The sequence below is a fragment of the Meles meles genome, chromosome 6 (genome assembly GCF_922984935.1).
Source record: "Meles meles chromosome 6, mMelMel3.1 paternal haplotype, whole genome shotgun sequence".
Taxonomy (NCBI): Eukaryota; Metazoa; Chordata; class Mammalia; order Carnivora; family Mustelidae; genus Meles; species Meles meles.
In genome coordinates, this window is record NC_060071.1 from 57481372 (window position 1) to 57497871 (window position 16500).

Genomic DNA, 16500 nt, shown 5'->3' on the forward strand with positions numbered 1-16500 from the left:
ATGGCAAAATGTTCCCATGCTGAAATGCATGTGTCAAAATATGTACCCACCAAATACTTAATCAGGCTCAAAGAACTGTTAAGGATGAAGATTAACAGAGGGCCTAATGGCTCTAACGAAAACAGCCTTGAGTCATACTGAGGCATTCCTCCGCTTTTCCATTCTTTCCTGGTTTGGCTTTTATGAGCATATGTGTTAGGAGAAACACTCAGGTCTGAAGAAAATGACATACCAAAGAAAAGGAGGTACAGGTGATCAAAAAAGCAAACTAGGGGTGTGTGTGTGTGTGTGTCTAATGGAGATTACATTTCCCCTTCCGTATGCTATCTGAATATAATCCTGAAGCTAGAGGAACAATACCGACCTTCTTAGCTTTCTAAAGCAGGTAAGTCCTTCCTCAACAGTTCCATGATAAGCTAGTTTATTTTGTGGTCCCACCCCAACCCCATTCCTCTTCCTTCTGAACAGAAAAAAATGCTATGGGTGGTTTTCCCATATTTACCTGCAAGACTGCATAAGACCAGAAAGGCTTTGAAAGAATCCAGCATCCTTTTTCTCCTTTAGGTAATCTAGCATTTTCTACAAGGGAGACATATTTCAAAAGGAAAAGTGATGTAAATTACACCACGAGTACTGACCCTCCCAACTGCAATGAAGAAATGTCAAGTCCCAGTCATATGGCGTCATGTCCAGGGTGGTGGTTTGTAAAGTTGGGTAAGCATTAGAACCACCAGTGGCTTTCAACCTTCCATGTGCCTGAGCCCCACCCACCCTCTTCCTATGGAACCAGAATCTCTTCCGGTCGACATTTTATTTTGTAAGGGTCCACTGGTATTTCTGCTCAGGGCAATACAGTAAATCATTGACATTCAGAGATTTACTCTTTGAAGCCTCTCCCATTTGGGAATAAGCACCAGGACTGTGATCTAGTAAAATGTTCCTGGAGTATCATCTGAAAAACTCATGAGCTGAGTTTGGTGCATTGGAGCAAAGGAGCTTAGCCAGTAAAAAGCCTAGTTGAAAGCTCAGTATCTTACTCAGTATCTTACAATCAGACTTTGTTTTCTGTTTTCTGTTACTGGGAAGGCAGGAACTTTGTCTGACATCATAAAAATATTTTTTAAAAATGTCCTGCAAGAAAATCAACTGATGGGATGGTGATGGAAGAGAACAGAAGGTGAAGGGTGTTTCAGAAAATGGTAGTTCTTTCATGACAAATTTGTTTGGGATGCATTAAAGGCTGGGACAGATTATATGTAATAGTGGTAGCTATGAATTTGGAGGTTCTCACGAGCCTTGTGCTATAACCCTCACAAATGCCACGAGTCTTTCAAATGTCAGTTTCCTGTGCACACAGAGGCTTTCAGCTGGAGCCTGGAGTGCCCTGGGGACACCAGCATATTCCTGGCTCCTGCAGCCAGCTTTAACTCAGACTGCTGCCTGGATTCCCTGTGCCCGGAGCTCCACACTAGGATTCTGTGCATTGCCTCAGTGAATGCCTGCAGGCAGGGGCGTTTTGCTGCATTATTATGTATTATGCCCTCCATCCCAGAACAGAGCCTGCCCTCAGTGCAGAGTTAGCAATCCCAAGGCCATGAATGAATGAATGAACAAATGAACCAATGAACAGACAACAGGTGTTTGGAGTTATGAACTCCACTGAACTGGTTGGACTCCTTGCTCATGGTATGACAGCTAACACGTCAAGCAGTTAAAATACAAACCTAAGGCTTAGTAAATGTCCTCTAGAGCCTCTCTATGCAAAAAATCATCCAAAGATGAAAAGAAACTAAATGTTTTTTGCTTTGAACCCCGGATAAACCCTCTCTGTTGAGTACACATTTGTCTATAAACTCCCGGCCTGGCTTTATCTGTGTTCCCGGCTGCTCTGGCGTAATTGGCCACTAAGGACAAACATCGGCAGGGGTGCTTCTGGAGGGTCCCCCCGCTCAGCAGAGCCAACACTCTTCCCCAGAACATGACAGCTGTCTAGTGGGCATACCCCGAGAAGTCTGCACGACCCAGTGGGAGTCCCCTGTACCTGCTGCACACCGGTGTTGCCCCCATTCAGAATGGCGATGCCCAGCTTCAGAGTCTCAACCACCATGGGGCTCATCTCACCTGCCATGGTGAAGATTGGATTGAATCACCAAGCAAACAGAGGGTAAATCACAACTACAGGGCTTTATCAGGACTCTTTAATAATGACTTCATGTCACAGCATGCTGTCTCTGTGGGAGCGACGGGGGCCTAGCCACAAAGACACGGAATCACCTTTGCTGGCACTTATCATCTGAAGCACCATCTCTGCAGCTCCCCGCTCATGCAGCCGTGCTTGCTGGTAGAGGGTTTTCTGCTTTTCCATCTCTTTCTCCTGGAAAAAAAAAATAAACAAAGCAGGGAAAAATTTCTTTATCCTTAGGCCATTTGCCATGCTAAGGTAAACCAAGAGAATCTTTACTTGCACACATAATTTTGGATAAGGAAGTCTTCTGAATTTGATTTCCAGACACTACGTCAGCTTTCCAAAACTGTCCATCCACAAACTGCTCATAGTTTGATGATGACTTTTCTAATTTTCGCACTGGTAGGAAACATAGCCCATTCTCCTGTAATACTCTCATTCTAGGAAGTGACCCCAGATTAAAATGGGTTTGTTTTCATGTTCCATCATACAGGTAAGGCTGCTGAGGGCTCAACTGGAAGCCTATCTGCCTGAATGTAGAAAACACCCATTTATCTAGAATGCTTAGATCGCCGTTAACAGAGACACTTCTGGAGATGGAACACTAGAATGCCAAGGTCTTCTAGAACTGTAACTATATGAATTTGTTCTTACTGTTATATACTTTGTATATGAAGAGAGTTATCAGTAAATTAATATGGTTTTATCTTGGGAAATTCCATGTCCCGCACTGCCTCAAAATAAAAATTGCGACTAATGACATTTACAGAATAGGGGTGGCGAAACCATCTCACTGTTTCCGTTGCTTTGAGTTTACATTTTTGGAGCTTTGAATTTGTCCTTCTCTGTCCCCTGTTACTACCATATTTGGGGAGGAGTGCAAAATTTCACAGAAGACCCAACCTGTGAGGGGGGTTTGCTGACAGACTGGCTGCCTGTGACCTTTCATTAGGCTGGAAGACCTACAAGAGAACTGGGGCTAATGGGTGTGCCTCGTGCGTACAGACTCTTGTTTTTGCCACCAGATACATGTGGTGGGTGAGGCACATGGTTCATGTCAGCACACGTCTCTGAGGGCCTGCCAGTTGGCTTTGGCGGATGGCCCTGTCTTCAATCTTCATAAAACTTACTTCGAATGTTTTCTCCTTGTCTTCCTCCTCTTCTTCGTCCTCCCCACTCTGACAACTCTGGATTCCATGGAGCAGGGAAAGAAGGAGACAAATGAAAGTGAGTCTAACAGATGAGACTGTTCTACAGAGCAAGGGCATGGGATGGGATGTAATTCATAGGCACCTCAGGATCTCAGCACTTGTGAAAACCAAGAACATTCTGACCACTGTGGGGCAACATTCTACTCAAAATGTCTTCTTTGCAGTTACCAAGGGGTTCTGAAAGGAGAAGTGGGAACCCTGAGCTCATACAGTCAATGGCGACCCATCCAGTTTAACCACAGACCTGAACTCTTCTACTTAGTGAAGTTCTGGTGTACATGAAGCTGGGAATGCCCTTTCTACACAAGGGCCAGGGGCTTGGCAAGAAGTCAAGCCCACAAATCCCTCTTTCTGCCAAACGGGAGGGTTTCCTGTTTGAGAAGAAGCAGTTCCCTTACTACTCAGCATCCCGGTGGACACTGTACCCCTACGTGACATAGGAATAATGTCACTCGCCTTTGCCAGAGCACTAGGATCTCGTTGAAGATTCTAAAGCCTATTTCCAAATGTACTGAACGTCCTTCACCTACAAGTATGTTGGAGCTTTTGGGCGTGTGCTCAACGTTGACTGGAAATGTAAGGATAGTCTGTACGCCTGAACTCCCCATAGCAGGCCTGGAGCCACCAAGTGTATGACATGCTGGCATCCACCGTTTCTGCAAAGCTTCAGAGTTTCCTTATGAGGTCAGTGGAATAGTTTGCTAATGTCACCCCTGTAGTACATGAACTGTGCAGTGCCAGGAACCCGGGTCTTGACCGAGTCCTACACCCTGCTGTTTAAAATGACAGTTTCCCTGTGTCCACAGAGGTAAAAAGGAAGACCGAAAGACTGAGACAATGGGCAGAAACGCAGGTGTACCTTGGCCATCATGCTGGAATAGGACGTGTACAAGGGGTCATCTTCCAGTTTGCTGGAAAGAATGGAGGAAATATTTAGCAGGCTACATTTTGGACCCAGCAGAAAAGACTAAGAGCCACAGAGATCTTACGTTACAGGTACCAGTGCATTAATCAGAAAACCCCTCCCCTCACCCAGATTCTTAGAAACTACTCTGAAAATGTGAAAAAGCACTGGCTGATGGAATTCAGGTTGGAAGGCTACCATTTCATGCCAATCTTCAGCCTCCACATCTGGCATTACGATGAGAGGGCTGTGGCTCATAAGAGTTTGCCTAGATGTTTCTTGATGGCCAATAGGGCAGCAAGGAGGGCTGCTCAAATCTGGTATCCCCTTTCTGGGCACTGCCCTCTGTGAGGTGAAGGTGTGGGGCTGGCAGCACTGTGCCTGGGAGAAGCAGGGAGCTCTGGTGGTGCTGACCTCCTCTCCGTGAGAGCATTGCGGCTAAAATGGAGAATAATCTGATGAAGTGGGTCTGGTTGCTTTTCTGTCTCCTCCTCCTCCTCCTCTTCCACCTTGGGGGATTTCTACACAAACCAATGCAGACAGGTTTTAGGCATGGATCTCAGCACGCGCCACATAAATGCATGCGAACAAAGAGATGGCAAAGCGCAAAGCACAAAGTGCGTCCCATAAAAGCACAAAGAGAAACCACTATGTCATATGTTTATTTCAGGACAAGAAGCCCCAAGGATGCAAGGTTTGGGACATAAATATGTATATATATATATATATATATTTCAGCCAGTCAAAGAAACATAGCAATTTTAGGTTCAAACGAGATGAAAGGAAAAGCAAAAGCCTGACCACAGGGGAGGAGCCCTCCGTCAGCAGAACTCTCATGCAAGCCCTGGGCACCCAAATTCAGGAGGGAAGCTCTGGAGAGTCCCCTGAGAGGCTGGATCTCTCAGTCAACACCTGAAATTTCTCTTGGAGAGCTGGGCTGGACATAGGGTGAGACAAGGGTTATTAAGCACTGGGGCCATTTGGGGTCTAATACTATCCTAGACTCAAGCCAGTTCACCACTTCTTTCCTAACTTCACTGCTGATCCTAAAAATCTTATTGTTCCAGAGATATCCCAGCCTGGAGCTGCAAGCCTCGCAGTTTCTCCCCTCACTGGGTCTTTTCTCAATCTCCTTTTACAGAAAAGGAAATTGCATCTGATGCAGGGGATAAAAGTGAGTTTCTAGCAACCGCACAGCCTGCAGGGTGTACCATATTCAGTAAACTGGTGAGAACTACACAGGCTGCGTGAATGACTGAGAAGTGGAGGGCCAAAGTGATGCTTGTTGTCAACCTCACACTCATCAAGGAACTGGGAAAACCGAGGAACTGTCATTCTCACTGATGGGACTATAGGAAAAGGACAAAGGGCATGAAGACAAATGGGAGAAAAATGGGAGAGAAAGGATTAAATCCAAAAAAAAAAAAAAAAAAAAAAAGAGGGAGAAGGAAAAGAAAGAGAGGGAGTTAGGGAAGGAGAAAGACTGAGTATGAGATACACAGAGTGAGATTAACAGAAAGAGTAAGGGATAAAAGAAAAAATGAATGGGAGAAATAAGAAGGATTTAAAAAAAAAAGTAACCATGGGTTGGACAAAGGGGAGGAAAGTTTATTTTCTGTTTGTACCATGACGAGGTTCTGTGGTACTTCTGCAATAAGCTTTTGCCCCTTGCATGTTGCTTTAAGTCGTTTTGGGGGCACAAAGTCTGTTAGAGACAGGGCACGACACATTTTCTGAAGGGGCTGGATAGAGAAACATGAGGTGCAGGAAGGGGCTTCAGATGTGCCTTCTCTAAAGCAGAGCCACTGACCGGAAATGCAGAGCCTGGGCTAGGGCGGGGTGGTCTCCTGCAATGGATGGTGCTCAAAACTTAACTTAGCATGAACTTTCCATCGCATGGCTGTGCATCCCAAGAAATATTAGTTGTTAATAATGATGAGGAGGATGGTAAAGTACTAGCACCTCCGAGCGAAATTCATCCTCTGGCTTTTATGGCCATTAGCAGGGCCTTCTCTGAGAGTTTATACAGTTAGTTCTTTCCAAATTGATACGCCCGATTCTTTGTGAATGTTTAACTGTTAGAACACACACGCGAATACAGAGGTCAGATCCATTCACACCCGTATCTGCTTCCAGCTGGGTCAGTACTTACAGCCAAATCCTGTACTAGTTTCTCTTCAAAGGAATACTCCTCTGTTTCTATCCAAAATCTCTGATAGCCATGGAGGAAGAGGTTAATGGAGCGGTGCCTGAGCGGAAGGGTTGAGAGTGAGGTCAAGAGGGATCCATGGGACACCTTATTTTAGTCTGGGTGTTAAAGGTTAGTAAGCAGGACAGACTTTTGTACAATTCTTTTTCTGATTGGTCAGGGTAGCCAGCGGTACACCAGAAGTATTTGTTTAGAAGAAACCAGAACCCTCTAACATGGCAGTTCGCAAATGTCTAGAACACTTTCTGAATGAATTAACGATGGCTAGTGGGAGACCAGGTGGTAACTGTAATCCTACCCTGGCCACAATGGGTCTTTATCACATTTGTCCTCTAAAGAGAAAGAATTAATTGGGCCAAGAAATGGTCCTGAAGGATTTGCTTAATATGGCAATGTGGTTATCGCTTTTGGTGGATAACCTGCCCAGATAATCACATCTAAGTTATGCTGATGGTGAGTGGTTTGGTCTCAGAGCTACTGAAAGCAGCAAAGCTTGAGTCCTTCATAGGATCTCCAAGGAACTACACCTCCAGGGTTTTCCAGCTTTTACTTAGGAAGGCAAGACTTGGGTGTGCTGCACTGACAGCCTAACTTTAGTGTGCCTCATGGATTCCGGGAGGTGGCCCCCGTACCTGGGAACACTGAAAAACCAGCACGAGCCACTCACCCTCTATAAGCCAGGACTAACTCCTGGGAATGTTGCACTGAATAGCAGTTAGCTGATTACCAAATGTGAGGATACTGGTGAAGAGGGAAGGAGAGAAAAGTAAGATGCATGTCAACACCAGAGTCGTCCAGCCCTGGCCATGTTTTCTGGCAGAACACAACCTTGCTATCTTTCTTCAAATTCTGACCAATCAGAGCTCTTTTTAAAAATTGTACAAATTTGGGTTTTTATGGTAATGTTAAATCATGGTCAAGAAAGGAGGAGTGTGCAGAAAATGAGCAGGTCTCTCCACAGGTTACATTACCATTAAAATGGGTATAAGCCTGTCATACTGAGTTTTTTCATTAACCTTTTCCAGCCAAACCCGTTGAAAGGTGCTCAGGAAGAAATTGTTAATTTTGTGTCTGGAGAAAAGCACACAGGTTGTCTTTTAAAAACTAACATCAGAGAAACAGTTTGCACATAATAAAATAAATCCCTTTAGCCCTTTAATACGGAGGACTCCATGCAGTTTAGATCATGACAAGATGGAGAAGGAGTGATCTTCATCATCAGTCTTAGTTTTTATTATTGTTGTTAGAAAAATCTGCCCAAGCTCCTCCATGCTAGGGAGAAATCCAGGCGTGGGTTAGTGGTGGGGTTGGCCATGTTTCGTCAAAGACCTAGTAAATCCCTGTTGCCAGGATATCAGTGGCCTTCATAGCCATAACGATTTGTCTGATTTTTTTTATGCTTTTTATTCATGAGTTCTATTTGATTTTGTGGCCCCTCATCCTCCTCCAAAGATACCAATCTGTACTCTCAGGAGACTGTAGGAGCAGCTGTGTGTCTCAGAAGTCGTGGTTCTTCACTATCTTCAAAAACCCTAACGGGAGGGTGCCTGGGTGGCTCAGTTGGTTAAGGGACTGCCTTCAGCTCAGGTCATGATCCTGGAGTCCCAGGATCGAGTCCCACACAGGTCTCCCTGCTCAGTTCTCTCTCTTTCATTGTGTCTCTCAAATAGATAAATATTTTTTAAAAAAACCAACAAAACAAAACAAAAAAAACCCTAACAGGAAAGCTTAGTTGGCCAGCTGGCTCAGGACAGGATGACAGGGCACTCTGGACAACTGATGGCCAGGAAGTATGACCTGATGAAAGCAAGTGTCCAGCACAGGAAGATACTTTTATTGCACATTCCAAGGAAACCTTTATTTATGTGGGTTTCAGAAAATACCTTTCTGAGTCAGTTTATTTTTCCTAACTGGGTAAGAATGGCTCATACTGATTTGCAAGTTGAAGAAGCAGAGGTTGATACTCAATTTGCAGCTTTGCTTACTAATCCCAGGCTGGACCTTGTGGACTCTACCATCAGTCTGAGGATGGGAGTGTTGCCACATCACCAGTGATAATGAGTCAAGTCTCAGTGGTCAATATTTGCCCAGTCTGCATGGATACTCTGCAATGTATTGATACAGCACATTCCAGAAAAGTCTTTGCATATTTCTGACTTCAGAGTATAGATTAACCATGTAGATAAGGCAACATGTCCATGATTGACCTCTTGGGACATCTTTAGCCAGTGCCCTTTCTTCATCTTGAAGGTAAATACACTGTGCTCAAGGATTCTCAAGTTACATTTCTGTACCTGCTGAGGAAACAAAGTAACTGGGGGACAATCCAAGTACCTCAGAATAGAAATATGGTTTGATCTGTTGATGGAATTTGGGGTAAAGCATTTTGGAAAGAGTTCTTTTTCTACAGTTCCTTTACAGCCTCACAAAGTACCCCACCTCAGGAAAACTAAGAGCTTCCATATGCTCACCCGGCTGACTTTAAGGTGTAAAACGGGGGGCTAAGACAGGCACAGGACACTAGGAAATCACATCTGTTTTCAGTTCTTCTGCTTACCTGGATTTCCTTAGTAGGTTGTTATACTACATGTAGACTGTAATGGCGTCATGGATGGAGGACTCCAATTTCTACCCCTTGGATCATGAGTGCCAGTAGACAGCACAGCTGTGGGAGGATAGCTTAATACCCATCGCTGGCTCCCATGCCAGAAGAAAAGGAGAGAATACTTGCCTGGGCAGGTTGTAGAGAGGGGCCATCCTGAAACAGGCCACCACTGCCCGTTTCCGCTGCTTTGACAACAGTTTGTGCCAGACTGCCTTCTTGGACCTCAAAGGCTGTTCCACCTGAGAAGAAAACACAGGGGTAGGTGTGCACTAGGCTAATTGTGCGGCAGAAGGTAGTCGCGTGCCACCCAGATTTCTTAATCCTGGGAGAATTCTTATTTCTCAACTATAGTCAGCAAAAGGTACACAGCACTGAATTACTGGGTTTGCGGAGATCTGACATTTTCTTCCTTCTCCCAGATACCTGCTTTTGGAGGTTTATTGCCTGAGAGCAGCTTTACAACTGGGTAGAAAATTTGAATGTGTCATTTGATATAATGGCAAAAATTTGTAAAAAATCTTGGAAGGGAAAGAATTGAGGAGTCTGCTACCATGGGGCACAAGATGACATTTGGGAGTGAGCTGGGATGTTTCTTGTTCCTAGTTTTGGGTCTTATGAGAAAAACCTACCTAAAAGCAGAGTATAGAAAGGAGTTTTAATATTTAAAAACCAGGGTGATTTTGCTTCCTCGGTCCTCAGGGTAGGTGCTTCTTACCTGCTCCAGGTGGAAGACCGCTGCTGAAATTCTCTGTACACGCTCTATGGTCTTTTCTGCATTGAAAGGCTCTTCGCTCTTTAAAACATCTTTGTAGAGGTTCAGTTGCCACTTTACTGCTGGGTCATCAGACTGAAAATTAAAGCACACACCAAGTCAGCAATCTTGTATTGAAAAAGCCTTTACTCCTCACATGGTGCCAGAGGAATTGAGACTCTTGTATTATTGTTTCTTTCTTGTTTTCTCTATTATCTTCACTGACACATTGTACATCTACATAGGAACCTCTCATTCTAGTCTGTATCTCTTAACTCACGCCATATTTCCAAACCTTTCTCTCTTTACTAACTTCTAATTTCCTGAAAGCAATCTTCCAATTCATAAATTCTCTTTTCAGCTGTGCCTAGCCTGTTTTTTTAACCTATAAATTGGATTTTTAATTTTAGTGAATACTTTTAATTTTTGTAATCATTATGTGGCTTTTTCAATCCCATATCCATTCTCCTTTAAAAAAAAAAAAATGTTCAGGCGCACCTGCTGGCTCAGTTGGTGGAGCAAGCAACTCTCGATCTTGGGGTTCTGAGTTTGAGCCCCACACTGGGTATGCAGATTATTTTAAAAAATAAAATCTTAAAAAAATAATGTCCAAGTCTTGCTTTATGGATATTACTGCTATGTGTAGCTCTTTAAGTATTTCAACCACACTTATGTTTAAATTGCTTTCTGCAGTTCCTTAGGCTTGCGTTCTTCCCTTGTTGCATTTTCTGCCTCTGTAATGGTGGTGGATTTTCTTTCACACCTTTTTTTCCCCTTAAGCATGACTTTGGCTTTAGGAGGACTTTTATTTATTGGCATGTCAGACCATATTCTAAGAGGTGGAGAGTCTCAAAGTGGTTTTATGGTTGTCTTTGCAGGAGATTTATAGGTTTAACTGGTTTAAGGCTAATTTTATGTAAGTTTCTGGCTCTGCATCTGTGCACAGCATGGGTAATTAGGTCCTACACTCTTCTTCCTTTAAGGTTATTAAAAACCCCAGCCTCTGACATACATATCTGGCTCAGAAAGCTCTGTGAGTTTTCCCAGCTGCATCAACTTCTCTTCATTCCTGTGATTTAAAGTGTCTTTCTTATTCTGGCACAGGGATTTTTGACTGCCTTTTTTTTTTTTTTTTTTTTTTTTTTTTTTTTTTGCAGTATATTTTTCCCATTATCCCCATATGTCTGGGATGGAAAGAAGTGGCTGTTTGTGTCAGCTTAATCTTCTATCTTAAGGCATAATGTATCTGAGAAAAGAGTCGTTCAGATTCACAGGACTGTAAAAAAATCTCAAATAGCCTTTAAAATCAAAGTTTGTTTGTTTGTTTTGGTTTATACCAACTCTAACAGAGTTACTTTGTTTCCAAATCTCTAGATCAGGATGTGCTGAACTCCCCCCCCACCCCCACCCTCCGGTGTCCATTTCACTATTTAATAAGGCTCACAGTCAGTAAATTTGAGACCTAACCTAACCCCCTCCTCTGCTGGATGTTCACACAGGTAGGTGGGAAGGCACACTTCATTAAATGCTACGTTGCATCCTCTTTGTAACAGCAAAGGAAAGAACAAAAATTAAGGGCAAAAACTATTCCCCACACACCCAAACAAAAGCGAAAATTGAAGGCAGAGAGCTAGTCCTACCAATTAAACACCAGTGCTTGGAGACTGTTTTTAGAACACACTAACGAGAGCATTAGTGAATTAAATGGAGGGATGGCACCCCACAGCCACAGAGAAGCCTGCATGCATTCTCTCTTCCCGATACATCACCTTCTCCTGCAGGTGCAAGTTATTCCGCAGATGTTCCTTCACCTCTTCATCTGTGTCCCTCTGTGGAAAGAGATGTTAAATTTTATTCCTTCAGGTCACTAGGGAGATGTAAAGTAGGCGCAGGGAGGATGGACAGCAAGTGGAATGGTTCTGCTGGGATCTTTATTACAAGAACAAAAGAAGAAAAATGACAGACTTGTCTAAAGAGCTCTCCAACCAGCTTGACAGATGGGGCTGTTTTGTCAGTGGGCACCTTGGTTTCTACTCATCAGCGCCCCCTACCTCCGATCCCAGGGAAGGACGAACCCTTCAGACCTCGAGCAACCACCCCCACCCCCACCCCCTGTATTACTGCTCAGCCAGAGTGGATGCATGACTTACATAGCTGTATCGAGATTTGGCCAGGGAGATGAGCTCCTGATCTCCTGGTGTGCACATATTCAAACCAATGGGCAGCATTTTCTTGAGTGCGGCCACAATGAGAGAGGTCTGGATGGAATACAAGTCTCCCCTCCGCTTTGTCTTCTTCCGTTCCTGGTCCTGTCCTCCAGACTAGGAAACGAGGTTGGAATAAACAGAGGGGCTCAGTGATTCTGAAAGGAATGGCCTCACCTTAAAGGCAGCCTGCCTCCTCGTGGCCCTGTCCGTACAGGTGCCTTCCAACACTTCAGAGAGCAATGAAAGGAGCGTGCTGAAGCCGTCCCAGGGGCCGTTGAAAGTCCCGCCTGGCTCCTGAGCCCTCTCCTTGTGTGCATGCTCACAGAACCCGGTGGGCAGACACACACCGCGGACACCTACTTTCTTGGCTCACTTGTCCCCTGGCCAAGTGAACAGATAAACCAGCATTTTTCAAAAGGAATGATTCGATAACTGATAATATGGCCCCAGAAAAGAATGGAGAAGCCTGATGCTGGGGTGTCAGGAAATACATGGGAGAGCATCTCCCATAGAACTGCTCTGCGGTCAGGGCTGAAGCTAGTGTTTTGGAGCACCGCATCCCACTCAACCTCCATCTCAAGGCAGTGAAAATTTTCACAGGGAAGGACAAGTGCCAGAGTAGGGCTGCTTTGGGATCTGGCTGGGGAGAATTGGGAGGAACACTGAGGAAAGCAGAACTCCCCAAGTCTACGAGAGTTCACCCTTCTTCTGTTTATACCACCTCACCCCTCATAGGGAGAGACTACCCAACCAGGTCCACCCTGTGGAGCAGAAGGTTTCTGAGAGAGTTCGAGGCACGGGGCTGAGCCACCCATCTGCGAGCCCCAGTGTCATTCCCCGCAGCCCTCCACCACAGCCGGCCATGCGGGTAGGCTCCAGGAGACAGCCCTGCTGTGAACGGGTTTTTGTGAGGTCGGCCTCTGAAAGAGCACGCTGCCCACCAGGTACCTCACTTGCAGGGCTGTGCCTCCCTTGGGGACACTTGCTGGAAGTGTGGGCATGCTGGATAGCCAGCAGCAGAGGATGAAGCTGGGGGCTGTGACAGAAAGAGAAATGGCGCTCACTGAGGCTTTCCTCTATGAGGTGTCCCTGGAATGTCTGCAGGAGAAGCGGACATTGCTGCTTTCCAGCCGACATACAGACCCAGGGCTCTGCGAGCAGCAGGGAGGCCAGACACCTCCCTTGGAACCCACACTTAAGACCCGGGACCCTGAGCTGGAGCAGCATTCGTCTTAGGAGGCACTGTTTTCCAAGAGAAGAGGAGGGTAAGAATTAACACTGCCTTGGGACTGATGGCTTTAAGTTACTTTAAAGTGTGAAAGAGGTTCATAATTATTAATGGACACTCTTAAAATGGATGCAATTTCTTTCACCCAGCTTGCGGTAACTTCAGGAGGTTACGTCACAGCAACCGCAGCGAAGCTCCTGGCCAGCAAAACCCAGGCTGGCCAGACGCCGCCAGACAATTCTCCTGGTTGCGGGGCCCCTTGTGCCTGGTGCTCCCAAACAACAGGTCAGGCCAGGGACAGCAGGGAGAGGGGATGGAGAGAAGTTTGGTGGGCGGGGGCAGGGAGTTGGGGAGTGGTAAGAAATGAAGCTAACAGAAGGCAGCTTCTTGTGTTCTAGAACACAGCAAAAAGTGAAAGCCGGTTCACAAAAATGCCCCAAAGAGTTCTCTCATTTACTGAGTGCAAGCTGGGTTCTTTACATGTTCTACCATCAGGCAGAGTTCTAAAGGTTGTGCCTAAGGTGAAACTCATTTGCAGTCTCTATTACCTTTGAAAATCATCCATAAAGGACAGAACCTGATATTGTATATATAAACTATGAGGTGTCTTCTCTATATAAATGTAAGGTGAATAGTAACACGCCCTACACAATCAAGTAAATATGCAAAATGTAACTATGTAGATTTGATACACAATTCAAATAATTTCTCGCTCATTCTATTCTGTTGGGCCAATCTCAAGTTGTTCTTATTACAAATGCTGCATGTGTATTGTGACTCCAATGTGCCTCCTACTAAAACAAAACATTTCTAATCCTTCCAATAACTCTGATCCACAAATAAGGCAGTTGCAGAAGTGAGAACATGATGCTTAGGGAAGGTAAGTGATTTTTCCAAGGTCACGCAGCATGTAAGCATCTGAGTCAACAGCCGGACCCAAGCCTACCTGGGCATGGCTTCATTTCCCTTTTCTAAGAGCTGCAAATGACCTGTTTCCTGCCCATCTCCCTTTCTCTGCCACAGAGCTTAGGGCAGGGAGCTTGTGACTGGGGCAGGAGACACACATCAATGAATAGAGAGATATATTTCCAAGTTATAATCTGTATGGGTCACTGGAAAACTGACCTAGGGTTTTTTCCCAACATATTGTGTAAAACATTTTTTGTAAAAACACATAGTTATTTGATTTCCAATCTTGAAGGTTAGTCCTTGAAAAACTTTGAATTGCAGGAGCCTTGCATAAGAGGCGGAGATGTATGGTGTGAAAGGACTGGGCCCACTGATGGCACATGGGATTCAGACCCTGCATGGCACAGCAGAGGAGTGACCCTCGTGGGCTCTCATACCCTCTTGGCGTCCCTATCTCTGTCAGTGTGCTGGCTGCAGAGTGGGCAGCTGGGGAAGGGAACAGAGATAGCAAGGAGACCTCGGTTAGGGTGAGGCTTGGCTGGCTTCCCAGGCTTCCCCATTCCAAGGGTGGGTAGGCCTACATTCACTCTTTGACGGGCGGGTGTCTTCCCTGGAGCAGGCCTGGGGGACCTCCAGGTGGGAAGATCCATTCTGTACTACCCCCATGGTGATTATAGTGCAGAGGGTGACCAGAGCCTGGCACCTCTAATACTAGAACAGAAAAGACACGTCATGCATTTGACCTGTACCTTTACTTGCATGGCCTGTGTGGGAAGACAAAAGAAAAGAAACAAGGAGAAGAGTCAGTCAGTAAAAGCAGGGTTCCAAGGCGTAAGGTAGCACATGTTAGTCACAGCTTCTTAACCCCCATTTCTCAGCCAATACAACAGAAACTCAACACTTCTAGAAGCCGGTTGAGCATGGCATGAAGAGTGAGTGGGAGGTTAGGATGGAAGTTAATTTGGTCAAAAGGACTTACACCCAAGCCAAGCAATATATCCCCCAAGGCAAGGACATCTCAAAGACTAGCTTTCCTGACACACGAGCCCTTTAGATCTAAAGCCTTTCCCCTCCCACCTCCCATTTTTCACCTGGGTGGGCTGTAAATAATCTGTCATGTAACCAAAGACCCCTTTTTGCTTTCTTCTTTCCACCTACCACATTATCACTGTCAGCAGATCTGTGGTTGTGAGAAGAGAAAGGAGAATTGAGCAAAGGGGCAATGAGTGTGCTTCCACAAAAAAGAGGTTTGCTAAACAGAAGTGCTTTAGGAATATCCAGGGTAATTCAGGATTGCCCCCACAGCCCAAATGATGGAGCATCTCTCTTCCTGTGCTGTGACCTTCAAATATATCTTTAGTCACAGCCTCTTTCATGCTAGAGGTTCTATTTTGTTCTTTTCTTTACCACTAATATTGGTTAACTCAATGCATTTCCCTAATGCTGATAATGCTGGAAGCGCTTTTTTTTCCCCCTGAAATTTTTGTACTTTCCAAAGAGAAATTTATGAATTCCTAGATCTTCAAAATCCTTCTGTTTCCCTACACATTATCACCAGCTGTTTATAATCAAACAGAGGATTTATGTGTGAATGTAAGGACAAAACATGGACTCCTCAGGGAAAGGAAATTTGAGAACACATGGTGGGTGGTGTGTTGCACTGAGACAGCACAGGGAGAGGCTTCTAAAAACAGGCAAGCTTGCATCATGTGAAGTTCTTATTCCCACTAACAGGGTAAGTGAAGTAAAGACAAGTCAACCCAACATCAGATATTAGGGGAAAGTTGAATTTCCAGAAGCCAGTCTGAGAATGAGAAAGCAACAGAGAGAGAGGAAGCAAAGGAGGGAAGGATAGGAAGGGAAGGGTAGAGAGGAGTAAGGGGGGTAGGGAGGGGGCTGAGAGGGAGATAGAGATGTGGAGAGAGATGGAGAAGGGGAAAGGTAGGGAGGAGAGGAGGGGAAAGGAGGGGAGCTGCACAAGTACAAAAGGAACACAAAGTGAAGATGATGAGTGGTAGAGGGGATGAGAGAGAGGAGAGTGAGCACCAGGAGAGATGGGTGTAAGAAGCAAACTCCCACATATAAGTATGAATACCCCAGAAAATCTCAAAGATAGCCTCTAAACTCTTCTCTTTCCTTTTTCAATGCACTGAAATCACACTTGGGGGAGAGAGGCTTTCAACGAGGCACTCTAACACTTCCTGCCTTATAATTCTGTTTTTAACTCATAATCTTGGTCAAAAGACTGGCATTTCTTGGGTTAAACATGTTCTAACTTACCATTCCCCTCC

The 16500-nt window shown here is 45.1% G+C and overlaps 1 protein-coding gene across 1 annotated transcript in view; it reads right to left on the reverse strand.

The window, feature by feature from the left end:
• The window catches only part of RYR3 (ryanodine receptor 3), a 513582-nt gene that overhangs the window by 37213 nt on the left and 459869 nt on the right, over nucleotides 1-16500 (reverse strand). The window contains exons 70-81 of the mRNA XM_046008318.1: nucleotides 14959-14973; nucleotides 12016-12186; nucleotides 11635-11694; nucleotides 9830-9961; nucleotides 9241-9353; nucleotides 6453-6549; nucleotides 4715-4821; nucleotides 4256-4307; nucleotides 3316-3372; nucleotides 2275-2374; nucleotides 2042-2121; nucleotides 503-579 (exon numbers count right to left, since the gene is read on the reverse strand). Coding sequence (XP_045864274.1) covers nucleotides 503-579; nucleotides 2042-2121; nucleotides 2275-2374; nucleotides 3316-3372; nucleotides 4256-4307; nucleotides 4715-4821; nucleotides 6453-6549; nucleotides 9241-9353; nucleotides 9830-9961; nucleotides 11635-11694; nucleotides 12016-12186; nucleotides 14959-14973 — 1061 coding nt within the window. The remainder of the gene's footprint in view (nucleotides 1-502; nucleotides 580-2041; nucleotides 2122-2274; nucleotides 2375-3315; nucleotides 3373-4255; nucleotides 4308-4714; nucleotides 4822-6452; nucleotides 6550-9240; nucleotides 9354-9829; nucleotides 9962-11634; nucleotides 11695-12015; nucleotides 12187-14958; nucleotides 14974-16500) is intronic.